This window comes from Bidens hawaiensis, unplaced genomic scaffold (assembly GCF_021521415.1).
Source record: "Bidens hawaiensis isolate Kalapana, Puna unplaced genomic scaffold, B.hawaiensis_p1.1 tig00021989_1, whole genome shotgun sequence".
Classification (NCBI taxonomy): domain Eukaryota; kingdom Viridiplantae; phylum Streptophyta; class Magnoliopsida; order Asterales; family Asteraceae; genus Bidens; species Bidens hawaiensis.
Genome location: NW_027493403.1, coordinates 41,503 through 55,680, shown reverse-complemented (window position 1 = coordinate 55,680; position 14,178 = coordinate 41,503). Strand labels below are relative to the sequence as shown.

Genomic DNA, 14,178 nt, shown 5'->3' with positions numbered 1-14,178 from the left:
TTTATTATAGAGCTTGGTGTATTATGAAGTTGAAGGTCATTTTACCTCAACTGGATTCAAATTTTTAACATCTGGAATAGCTAACCAAATATTGCATCCATTTTCAGAACCACTGAACAGAAAGTAGTAGAAACTCAAGCATAACTCTCAAAGCTATTATGTAAAATATATACATGAAAACTGATCAACATTGCTTTTATGTATAATCACAACATTACCTCCAAATACTAATAATACATACATACACATACATACAAAATCCAAACCCCATCCTACATCAGTGCTTACTTTCTTCACCCTCTTCCATTATCGTCATCTCCGCCCCTTCAACCGAGGCTATGCTAGACGTCGATAGCCCTGAACCCGCTTGAATCTCCTTAAACATCGCCAACACCCGAACCATCGTCGGTCGTTTTGACGGCCGGTCATCAAGGCACGCATACGCCACTTTTAGATGCTCCACAAGCTCCTCTTTTAACATTGGATCTTCCTTCAACAACTCCTTATCAAACACATCATTTATGCGCGTTTTTGCGTGAAGTTTCACCCACCCGACGAGATTATTATCACCAAAATCCGGAGAATCTGTTGGTTGTTTTCCGGTCAAAAGCTCTAACAACACCACACCAAAACTGTAAACATCGCCTTTGGTCGAGCATCTAAAAGTCTGATAATATTCGGGCGGGACATACCCTGGTGTACCCGCTAATGTGCTGACGCTTAAATGAGTATCCATTGCACTCATATGTCTCGCCATACCAAAATCCGACACCCGAGCTTCAAGATTCTCGTCTAGTAAAACGTTACTTGACTTCATGTCCCGGTGAATAATAGGTGGATTGCAACTGTGGTGAAGAAACACCAAGCCACTGGCCGATCCCACCGCTATCTTTCGTCTCGTGGCCCAGTTTAATTTCAGTCCGGTTTTCTTCCGGTCGCGTAAAACGTCTTCTAAGCTTCCGTACTTCATGTACTCGTATACTAATAACCTTTCGTCTCCCACTTTACAATACCCGAGCAACGGGACAAGGTTTCGGTGTTTTACTTTCCCGATCGTTTCCATTTCAGCTGTGAACTCGCGATCGCCCTGCCCGCTGACGTTGATTAGTTTCTTGATCGCCACAACCGTGTTATCTTTTAACTGGGCCCGATACACGTCACCGAACCCGCCCGACCCAATAAGGCATTTGTCGTCGAACCCGTTTGTGGCTTCTAGGAGGTCCGCGAAGGTGAGTTTTCTTAACGGCTTTTCAAAGGCGGCTAAGCTTATGCTTAACGCCTCACGGGGGCTGGTTAATTTCCAAGCGGTGCTAAAGCCGCCACCAGTGCCACCACCATCAGCGTACGCTTCAAGGGCAGCAGCTGCCTTCTTCCGCCTCTTTTTCCTTATCTCTATTAATATTATTATCACTCCAACTATACAAAACAGTGAGAATAATAATCCCATTGCTATACTTCCCGCAAGTGACAGTTCTCGTTTCTTTGATTTCCGGTGACTGTTTAACTTACCATTCGGATCCGACCCGCATTTCGCAAGGGGATACCCGCACAGCCAAGGATTATTCCAAAACCGCTCGGGTGGAAAAGTGTCAAACGGGGCAGCTTCTGGGATAACCCCAGACAGATTATTAAAAGAGAGATCCGCATCTCCAAGCGAAAGCCCGATTAACGAATTAGGGATCGACCCGTTGAGTCGGTTATGTGACAAATCAAGAATCGCTGCTTGTTTTAACCCACTAAGTTCTTCAGGTATCGGCCCGGTCAGATCATTGTGACCCAAATTCAATATGTTGAGATAGTACATTGACCCAAGTTCCTTCGGGATTTCACCTTCGAGTTTGTTATATGAAAGATCTAAAAAGATCATCGACCCGTTGTGATTGAAATTCGGTTGAGTGATCCCTACATACACTCGGGTGAAATTACACGGGTGTCGTGATGAAATCCGGACTAAATCCGCTTGCCTGATCCCACCAAATTCCATCAAATTCCCAGCACCGTGACACTGGTTACTCCCATCATTCTTAATATACAAATACGGTTTCCCGGTGAGATACGCAGCAGCAATGTAGCCCGACTGCTTAAAAAGATCACGCGGGATGGTTCCACTTAACTCGTTAGTATTCAAATCCAACCACACCAAGCTTTTACAATCCCCTAGCTCCGCTGGAATTCGGCCCGAAATTGAGTTGTTACCAAGTTTAAGAATCGCAAGATTCGACAAACGACCGAGGGCAGCCGGAATTTCTCCGGTCAATTTATTATTCGAAAGAGAAATCCAGTTCAAACTAGTGCAGTTGCTTAAACTAGCCGGAATCGAACCCGTTAAATAATTGAAATCCAGAATCAAATTCTCTAGGCTCTGAATAAACATAAGCTCTTCCGGGATTGAACCAGATAACAAGTTCATCCATATGATCAAATCCTGAAGTTTTGTCAAGTACCCGAAACTCCCCGGGATTGTTCCGGTGAGCGAATTGAAACTCAGATCAAGTGAAACAAGTTGCGAACAGTTGCTAATCGCTTCAGGAATCAAACCCTCAAGCTGATTATTCTGAAGGTACAACACCTGTAACTTATGTTGACAAATCCCGGCCGGAATCCTACCCGAAATCTGATTAGAACTCACATCAAACCTCTCCAAATTAACCAACTCCGACAACAAATCCGACAACTCACCCTTTAAATTATTAAACCCCAGATTCAAAACCTTCAACCGGGCTAAACTCAACAATATATCCACAGGCAACTCACCAGAAAAATTATTCCGGGAGAAATCAACCACCTCAAGCAACGAACATGATCTCAAACTACCCGGAACCGAACCAGTTATATTATTTCCGGACACATTAAACTCCACGAGACCACCACAACCGTCGGATAACACCCGCGGCATAACCTCCGGCCCAGCGATACGATTAAACGACAAATTTATCGTTTTCAAATTTTTACAACCGGATAACGACGAAATGTCCGAGATCCGGTTGCCAGCGAGATCTAAAACCTTAAGAGCGTTACTACACTTAGATCTCATACCGACCGTACCAGAAACATTACAGGCGTTTGCAACAAACGATTCGAGAGTAGGAATCGTGAGCAAAGTTGAAGCTATTGAATTAAACTCGCAGCTTAAATCAATACCAGTGAGATTAATAGCTGAGAGTACCATGGCATTTGTGCATAAAACACCCGTGAAGTTGCACGGGTGGTTACCGGGTAACCAGTTTGGTAAAAGGTTAGGGTTTTTAATTGTTGATTTGAAAGACAAAAGTTGTTGTTGAGATTCACAAGTAACAAAAACAAGACAAGGAAGCAGAGCAAAAAAGACATTAAAGCAGAAGGTTTTCAACATCATGATGTTATGTTATGTTGTGTTGTGTTGTTAGCTTTTTAGGAGGTTATTATGAGTAAGTGATTAGAGGGTTTCATGATTCCAGTTGGTTAATGGAAATGAGAATGTCGAGAGAGAAAGTGAGATTGGGTTTTAGAGAGAGAGAGAGTGTGTGTGTGTGTATGTATGTTTTGGGAGGTGTGGAAACAGCTGTTTGGTCACATGGCATGTGACCCATCTTCATGGTTGGTTTACCTGAGGCTGGATATAATATTAGATTTAGATTCAATGGTTAAATCTGGAACCCCGAAACAGGGTACAGGATTCGTTTTTAAATAATATTCATAGATTTCAGAATGATATGGGGTGATAATTCCATTATATTAATTTGAATCCAGTCAAAAGAGAGTATATATATTTATTGTAATTTAGTTTGAGTATCGTAATACAAGGGTTTATTTAGATTTTTAAACATATAAACATGAATACAAATATTTGTTTTATATAAAAGAGGTAATTGATGTAGGTGATGATATTGGTTAATGTAGAGGTGCACAAATCGGTTTTTTTGAAAAAACCGGTTCGGTTATTAACCGGACCGGTTTTTTTTATCCAGAAAAAAACCGGTTCGGTTAATAACCGGACCGGTTATTAACCGGTTTTTGTCAATGAAAACTCAAACCGGCCAAACCGGTTTGGACCGGTTTAGAAACCGGTTAGAACCGGTTATTAAACCGGTTTTTTTACAACCGGTTTTTAATAACCGGTCTAACCGGTTAACCGGTTTTTTTTTTTTTTTTTTTTTTTTTTTTTTTTTTGCTTTAGGGTTTAGGGTTTAGGGTTTCGTTGTTAGCATTCTTTGCTTGGAAGATTAAAAACACATAACTTTCATTTATAGCTTTTACATTAAAAATACAAACATTAAATCGTTATCGCATATTCGTAACTCAAAAATACAAACATTAAAGAATGCTTAGACACGATTACATTAACAAGTTGATGTTTGTTACTCATTTTCTTCGCTACCCGATCCCGAGCTATTCCTTAGGTAATCGTCGTACGCGGCTTCTTCATCGGTCATTGGTTGAGTGTGTCCTTGATTGACCTCGTCTTCATACAAGGCCGCCTCATACTCCATTTCCCCCTCGAGTGAGCGTTGATGTTGTGCCCTATCTAAAGAGTCCAAGTAATCCTTGTAGCAAATCGACATCTCTACAGCTGGTGGAGTGAGTCGAGTCCTCCTAATCGATATAACCCTGCCAGAAACAGAAAAAGCAGACTCCGAAGCTACCGTGGAAGCTTGGACCGTTAGTAAATCTTTGGCCATGGCGGCGAGGATCGGAAACTCATCCTCCTTACCTCTCCACCAAGCCAGCATATCAAGACTTCTAAATTCATCCGGAGTCATGTGTTTCACAAAGTTGGTACCACCATACCTTCCAAGTTCACTGCTTGGGGTGTTTACCCTTTGACGTTTACCGGCGTCTTCCCAAATCATGTAGTACATCCCCATTTCAAGGTCGGTTTGGGATTGGGATTGGGCAACAGCTCTTAACGAGTCATGAATTTGGGAAGACGACCCGTGTTTTGTAAGGTAAACATCATACATGTTTGCCAAGGTGGTGTTGAAAGCATTCTTTAAAGTTTGGTTATAATGGGGGTTTTGATCGTCGTTTAACTCTAGCTCATCACAAATTTTTTCTATTAAAGCTTCAACACCACCAACATTGATGCAAGGGTTTAACGCAGCCGCACAGGTCAAAACAGCGGGTAGTTGTTGAAAATATTTTCTAAATTTTTCTTTCATTTTTGCACCCATATCAAAATAAGGTGCACCCCTACAATGAATTTCAGTCAACTTTGTGCACATGACAGCAATTTTTGGTAAAGCAATGGGGCTTGTTGGATAGTAAACCCCGGATAAACTAGTTGTGCAAGATTTAAAAATTTGAAGAACCTCCGTAACGATCTCAATCAATAACCAGTTTCTAGGATCGTACGGTGCACATTTACCCCTATTTGACAAAATTTGATGAAACGCAATTAACGATTGTTTTTGTTGGATGGCTTTCTCAAACATTTCACAAGTCGAGTTCCATCTTGTTGGACAATCCCAATTAGGCCCCAACCATTGACAGTTAGCTTCTTCACAAAATTTTTTGTATCTTGAAAATGTTGAATTGTTGCTAAAAACATCTCGTAACATTCTTTTAAAATTGTTTCTTTGCGTTTCGATCACGTTTAACCCATCTTGCACGGCCAAGTTGATAATATGTGCAATGCATCGGCTATGAAAAAACGCTCCATCACAGATAGGTTTATACTTTAATTTTAAATGGCCAACCGCGGCCGTATTGTTGGACGCGTTATCAAACGATATTGAAAAGATTTTATCTTCAATCTTGTATTGTCGAATGACTTTATCCAAGAGTTTAAAAATATTTCTACCCGTGTGCGGGTAATCAAACAATTGAAACGCAACGGTTCGTTTCATCATTTGCCACGACCGGGGGTCAACCCAATGAGCCGTCACACAAATGTATGAGTCGGGCGAACCATTAGGTACCGACCACACATCCGTTGTTAAGTTCACACCAGTTTGTAAGTTTGAAAAGTATGAAATTAGTTCGGATTTAGCGTTTTTCCATGCTTTAAGACAATCTCTTCTAAGGGTCGAACGACTTACGTGTTGGTAGCGTGGTTGAACATACTTTTGCATCATCTCCGTGAATTGAGGGTTGTCGAAGTGGTTGAAAGGAAGTGATTGTTGAATCACAAAGTTGCCAAACTGTTGACGTACCGCTTCAAGGTCGTACGTAAACACCGTTCCTTGATTCGTCATCTCCGGCTGCGAACTACTTCCGGATTCGTCCTTCAAGACCTTGCAAGAGGGCTTTTCTACATGAGCTCTTAAACTGGAGTTTGCTTCTTTGTTATAAAACTTCAAACAATGTTTGCATCTAGCTTTTTGGGTTCCGTTAGACATTTCGCATAGGTCGAAATGTTGCCAAATATCTTGGTTTCGTTTCGTGGGGATGACCCGAACGACGGTTTCTCCCGTGTTCGAGGCACCCATGTTGACCGATGAAGCAGCACTTTGGGAGGCCATGATAATCGACTACGAATTAAGAGTGGTATACTCGAGTATGAAATAAACGACTACGAAAGAAGAGCGTTTGGAGTTGTATAATCGCGTATGAAATAAACGTTTAGAGCGTTTGGAGTTGTATAATCAAGTGTGATCTAACCAATACCCAACCTAAACTATATATAGATGTTTGTGGGGGTAAAATGGTAAAAAAACAAAAAAAAAACGGCTAAAAAACGGTCAAAAAAAAAAAAAAACGGCTATAAAGCCGTTTGGTAACGTTCGAAAACCGGTTTAACCGGTTAACCGGTTATTAAAAAACCGGTTAACCGGTTTTTTTTATAACGGTAATAAACCGGTTATTTTAAAAACCGGTTAACCGGTTTTTTAATAACCGGTTATTAAAAAAAACCGGTTATAAAAAAAACCGGTTATAAAACCGGTTTTGGCTCCAAAACGTATAACCGATACGTAAACCGGTTACGTAAACCGGTCAAACCGGTTTTTAAAAAACCGGTTTTTAAAAAACCGGTTTCCGGTTGAACCGGCCAAACCGGTTCCGTAACCGGTTTTTTTGAACACCTCTGGGTTATATATTTATTTGAATTTAGTTTGAGTATCGTAATACAAGGGTTTATTTAGATTTTTAAACATATAAACATGAATACAAATATTTGTTTTATATAAAAGAGGTAATTGATGTAGGTGATGATATTGGTTAATGCATGAGATGGGAGGTTAACAATAGTGGGTAGTAATTGAAAGTTAACCAATAATAGAGAAGATAGACTGTTGACAATAGTTGGTAGTAATTGAAAGTTAACCAATAATAGAGAAGATAGACTGTGACGAAGAATATGTAGAGGATCAAGGGGAATAGGGGATATTTCATAATTCATAAACAAATGAGATGTTAAAACTAATTTAAGGGCTCTTTGGATTTGATGAGACCTGTGACCATGAAAATTATTGTTTGATTATGAAAGGGTTTTACAAATAAATTAGATGTTATAACTTATTTAAAGACTATTTGGGTTTGATGAGACTTATACTCATGAATTCAGGTCAAGCACATGAGAAGCTTTAAATAACAAATCAAGTACTCTAGCGGCTTGAGAAGAGGTCGCGAGCAACCAGAGAGTGACACACATAATTTTTTTGGTAAACATTATATAGATAGATATATAGATTTTTAAAATTCTAACGACTCTTATATATGAAGTAGGGAAGAGCACATTCGGCACCGTCAGTTCCGAATCGGTACCAAAGTTTTGAGTTTCGAGATCGGTACGGTACCGGTATTTCCCGAATTTTTACCTTCCAGTACCAGACCGAATATTTCGATACCGATACCAAAAATATGTGATTTTCGGGGTCGGAATCTTCGATACTGGTAGAGTACCGATCTCATTCTTAATGTGAAATTTCAAAAACTTGAACTTAAAATCATGGAATTATTAGAATTTTGGTTAAGTATGTTTTAAATGAGAAATATTTAAGACATTTTTTTCTCTCAATCAAGATAGTTCGGCTGCTAATTATCTGAAAAGAGGCTTCTACATCAATCGATGGTGATCTTCCACTAAGTGATATACACTTCTGAAAATTGAATATGTGACATTTCAAGAGGGACCTTATGGAAAACCTCCTAACCACCCGAGCAACCTTGTCATGACAAGTGACATCTAAATATGTATAGTTTACCATATAAAACAAGAAGCGAAACACTGATAGATAATTTGCGATGGATATATAGTAATTATTTTATAAGGTGAGATTCAATATAAATAAAATTAACCTAATAAGCTGTTTTGAATTAAAGTAAGTAACCACGCTAAAAAAATGTAGTAAAGTAATAATAATTACGTTAACTTAAAATTTTAAAATAATAATAATTACTCTAATATTAACTTAATAGTTATAGTTTAAAACTTATAAAATAATAATAATTACTCTAATATTATCATAAATTTTTCTTCTTTTACTACATTAAATCTATTAGCATATTTTGATCTTAACATTTAAATTATAGTGACATATCAAAACTGAAAATTCTAATAATATCTTCTCATTGTTTTTCCTAAAAGAAACTGTGATGTTAAATTATTATTCTTTTTCTCTTTAAAGGAGTGTGTTTTGTCTCTTATTTTCTTTCATATGCGTACGTGTGATTTAGTATGTATCCATCACTGCCTTTCTTTTATTAGATTCCGTTCTACCTTTTATTTTATTGTTTTTATTTGTCAACCTTTTCATTTCTTTTAATAAAAAGCCTATAAGTTTTTATTGTGTTGCGTTTATATTTTTCCTTGTTTAACCTATATTATCAATCTTGGTTTTTATGTTTATCCTTTTCCTTTGCAAGTGTTTTAGCAATTTGATATAGATATATATGATGCGCGTGATATTCGGGATCATATAATGACGGATAAATCTAACTATAATATTAAAGCAATAAGCTTTAAGTTAATTTCCTCTCTTTTTATTGGTTGATGATTAAACTTTCCATATATATCAATCACTTGTCTAATTTTTATCTTAATAAAATAAATTAATAATAAATTTAAATTAGATACAATCAATTGTCTTTAATTATTCTCTTTCATCTTTTATTTTGAATCTTTTGTAATTATCTTTCAACTTAATAATTATAATTAGTAATTAATTACGATTTCTTTATTCTGTATACTATAACTATAATTATCTTTTAAAACCAATTTTTTTTTTTATTTTGATTGATTTCATTTCACAAATTTATGCTTCTCATAAGCTTTAATGTATTTTAGATAATAGATAATTTAGATAATTAATTGATATTTCATCAATATGATTCAATATACATAGATTACGGATTTAACTTTAGTATAATTGGTTCTAATATTATAATTATGAAAATTTATGAAATTCACCATATTAACCAGAGGTGTTCAAAAAAACCGGTTACGGAACCGGTTTGGCCGGTTCAACCGGAAACCGGTTTTTTAAAAACCGGTTTTTTTAAAAACCGGTTTGACCGGTTTACGTATCGGTTATACGTTTTGGAGCCATAACCGGTTTTTTTTAATAACCGGTTATTAAAAAACCGGTTAACCGGTTTTTAAAATAACCGGTTTATTACCGTTATAAAAAAAACCGGTTAACCGGTTTTTTAATAACCGGTTAACCGGTTAAACCGGTTTTCGAACGTTACCAAACGGCTTTATAGCCGTTTTTTTTTTTTTTTGACCGTTTTTTAGCCGTTTTTTTTTTGTTTTTTTACCATTTTACCCCCACAAACATCTATATATAGTTTAGGTTGGGTATTGGTTAGATCACACTTGATTATACAACTCCAAACGCTCTAAACGTTTATTTCATACGCGATTATACAACTCCAAACGCTCTTCTTTCGTAGTCGTTTATTTCATACTCGAGTATACCACTCTTAATTCGTAGTCGATTATCATGGCCTCCCAAAGTGCTGCTTCATCGGTCAACATGGGTGCCTCGAACACGGGAGAAACCGTCGTTCGGGTCATCCCCACGAAACGAAACCAAGATATTTGGCAACATTTCGACCTATGCGAAATGTCTAACGGAACCCAAAAAGCTAGATGCAAACATTGTTTGAAGTTTTATAACAAAGAAGCAAACTCCAGTTTAAGAGCTCATGTAGAAAAGCCCTCTTGCAAGGTCTTGAAGGACGAATCCGGAAGTAGTTCGCAGCCGGAGATGACGAATCAAGGAACGGTGTTTACGTACGACCTTGAAGCGGTACGTCAACAGTTTGGCAACTTTGTGATTCAACAATCACTTCCTTTCAACCACTTCGACAACCCTCAATTCACGGAGATGATGCAAAAGTATGTTCAACCACGCTACCAACACGTAAGTCGTTCGACCCTTAGAAGAGATTGTCTTAAAGCATGGAAAAACGCTAAATCCGAACTAATTTCATACTTTTCAAACTTACAAACTGGTGTGAACTTAACAACGGATGTGTGGTCGGTACCTAATGGTTCGCCCGACTCATACATTTGTGTGACGGCTCATTGGGTTGACCCCCGGTCGTGGCAAATGATGAAACGAACCGTTGCGTTTCAATTGTTTGATTACCCGCACACGGGTAGAAATATTTTTAAACTCTTGGATAAAGTCATTCGACAATACAAGATTGAAGATAAAATCTTTTCAATATCGTTTGATAACGCGTCCAACAATACGGCCGCGGTTGGCCATTTAAAATTAAAGTATAAACCTATCTGTGATGGAGCGTTTTTTCATAGCCGATGCATTGCACATATTATCAACTTGGCCGTGCAAGATGGGTTAAACGTGATCGAAACGCAAAGAAACAATTTTAAAAGAATGTTACGAGATGTTTTTAGCAACAATTCAACATTTTCAAGATACAAAAAATTTTGTGAAGAAGCTAACTGTCAATGGTTGGGGCCTAATTGGGATTGTCCAACAAGATGGAACTCGACTTGTGAAATGTTTGAGAAAGCCATCCAACAAAAACAATCGTTAATTGCGTTTCATCAAATTTTGTCAAATAGGGGTAAATGTGCACCGTACGATCCTAGAAACTGGTTATTGATTGAGATCGTTACGGAGGTTCTTCAAATTTTTAAATCTTGCACAACTAGTTTATCCGGGGTTTACTATCCAACAAGCCCCATTGCTTTACCAAAAATTGCTGTCATGTGCACAAAGTTGACTGAAATTCATTGTAGGGGTGCACCTTATTTTGATATGGGTGCAAAAATGAAAGAAAAATTTAGAAAATATTTTCAACAACTACCCGCTGTTTTGACCTGTGCGGCTGCGTTAAACCCTTGCATCAATGTTGGTGGTGTTGAAGCTTTAATAGAAAAAATTTGTGATGAGCTAGAGTTAAACGACGATCAAAACCCCCATTATAACCAAACTTTAAAGAATGCTTTCAACACCACCTTGGCAAACATGTATGATGTTTACCTTACAAAACACGGGTCGTCTTCCCAAATTCATGACTCGTTAAGAGCTGTTGCCCAATCCCAATCCCAAACCGACCTTGAAATGGGGATGTACTACATGATTTGGGAAGACGCCGGTAAACGTCAAAGGGTAAACACCCCAAGCAGTGAACTTGGAAGGTATGGTGGTACCAACTTTGTGAAACACATGACTCCGGATGAATTTAGAAGTCTTGATATGCTGGCTTGGTGGAGAGGTAAGGAGGATGAGTTTCCGATCCTCGCCGCCATGGCCAAAGATTTACTAACGGTCCAAGCTTCCACGGTAGCTTCGGAGTCTGCTTTTTCTGTTTCTGGCAGGGTTATATCGATTAGGAGGACTCGACTCACTCCACCAGCTGTAGAGATGTCGATTTGCTACAAGGATTACTTGGACTCTTTAGATAGGGCACAACATCAACGCTCACTCGAGGGGGAAATGGAGTATGAGGCGGCCTTGTATGAAGACGAGGTCAATCAAGGACACACTCAACCAATGACCGATGAAGAAGCCGCGTACGACGATTACCTAAGGAATAGCTCGGGATCGGGTAGCGAAGAAAATGAGTAACAAACATCAACTTGTTAATGTAATCGTGTCTAAGCATTCTTTAATGTTTGTATTTTTGAGTTACGAATATGCGATAACGATTTAATGTTTGTATTTTTAATGTAAAAGCTATAAATGAAAGTTATGTGTTTTTAATCTTCCAAGCAAAGAATGCTAACAACGAAACCCTAAACCCTAAACCCTAAAGCAAAAAAAAAAAAAAAAAAAAAAAAAAAAAAAAAAAAAAAAACCGGTTAACCGGTTAGACCGGTTATTAAAAACCGGTTGTAAAAAAACCGGTTTAATAACCGGTTCTAACCGGTTTCTAAACCGGTCCAAACCGGTTTGGCCGGTTTGAGTTTTCATTGACAAAAACCGGTTAATAACCGGTCCGGTTATTAACCGAACCGGTTTTTTTCTGGATAAAAAAAACCGGTCCGGTTAATAACCGAACCGGTTTTTTCAAAAAAACCGATTTGTGCACCTCTAATATTAACTCATATAAATATGAAATATTAGGAATGAATTACCCATTTGATTAAGTAATTCTTTAATTATGGTATTTCTATATTCTAATTAATTATTGTATATTATTCGATTAACTATTTGATTAATCATCCTTAAGGTTTACTATAAATACGGATGTTGACCGATTGATTGATTCTAAATTGAGCGATTAATGATTTAAATATATGAGGTTGATTTTAAATTTAAATTTTGTCATTCGAGTATTATAAAATGTAATTGATATATGTTTTTTATAGCTTCATATAGATTGACCGATTGACTCATACAAATTTGACCCATTGGAGTATTGTAAGTCCCGAGACGGATCTTTCAATTATGATATCAACATATCTAACTGTTGGTGCGGAAATCCAACGGTAGGCGATTCAAGAACAAAGAGAAACACACAAGTAACACAAAGAATTGCTTCAAAACACACGTATTATTATACGTCGGGTGCTTAAGCATTATAATTACAACCACGTCTAGAACACTCTTAGACGGCCAACATGTGAGTGAATAAACAACCTAGAACCCTATACAATGCATTCTATATATAGGGTACTAAACATACAAGCCCAATAAAGACTAAAAGCCCACCGAGATCCAAAGGGATCTCGGTTTACATATGCGGCCCAAAACAAACAAACTAAGCACAAACCAAATAACTATGCCCAACAATCTCCCCCTTGGTTTGTAGCTTGGTTTTCAATCATGCTCCATATAGTCAATGTCAGCGTCTTTCAAAGCACCTGCCCAAAACTTGCACCTGATAATAGAAGCGACCATGCTTGTGTATTCTTTAGCAGTCGTTTCAAAGATCGGGTCAGCTATTATCTGGAGTGTACCGAGGGTCTTGATGTATTTCTCTCCAAGCTTTAGTATATCACTTGGATCAACAAATCTGTACTGCCCTTTGCCCTTCTTCAAACGTATAAGGAGGGTGGCAGTCTCACTATCATACATCCAGAATCTCATGTTATCCAGAGTACCATCTGGAATAGCTTTAGGCACAGGAATATGAGTGGCCTTGTTTGTAGCAGGCCACATAACGTTGACCATTATCTTTCCTGTCCTTGGATCCTTGACCCCCTTAGCTTTCTTCAAGAATGATTCTGCAGTTGACATATTCGGAAAGCTTCTATCAACTTGACTTCTCAGAAAGTTCCAGAAATCTCTACCACGCTTATCATTAGTTGGGTTGTGGAATGGAGAGTTTATCAAGTCAATGAGATCCACCTTAGTCCAAGATTCAAAATCTTTCATCTTCTTATAGTACTCAGTGGCCCCGGACTTCCGTTTAACCCACCACATGTTCTTTTCAGCGTCAAAACCCCATGACACTACACCAGAGCGATCTCCATATTTGTCTGAAAATCCCTTTTGAAAAGTAACAACGAACCTGTCTGGGTGATCAGATGATTCAACGTTTTGATTTGAATTTTTCATCACCAGTAGCTTCTTCTGAATTCTATCAGACTTTTCTTTTGAGATTGGTGGTGCATTCATATACTGTTTCAATGACTCAAATTCCTTGACGTTTGAAGCTGGCCGAATACCAGAGCTATCACCTTGATCAACGTTGGGCATCTTTGAAGCTACATTATCATTGGTTTTGAATTCATCTCCAAACTTCTGAACAAGTTTTTGTTGAATGTCTAGATAAATAGCAGTTAGTTCTCCCATGCTAGACTGAAGCTCTTTAATCTTGGAATCGTTATCAGTG

General features: G+C 38.0%; 1 protein-coding gene across 1 annotated transcript; it reads right to left on the bottom strand.

Moving 5' to 3' along the window:
- Positions 1-202: 202 nt before the first annotated feature.
- Positions 203-3,562, bottom strand: LOC143564345 (systemin receptor SR160-like). Its single transcript, XM_077051651.1, has one exon. The coding sequence runs from the start codon at positions 3,353-3,355 to the stop codon at positions 278-280; it is 3,078 nt and encodes a 1,025-aa protein (XP_076907766.1). The 5' UTR covers positions 3,356-3,562; the 3' UTR covers positions 203-277.
- Positions 3,563-14,178: the final 10,616 nt, after the last annotated feature.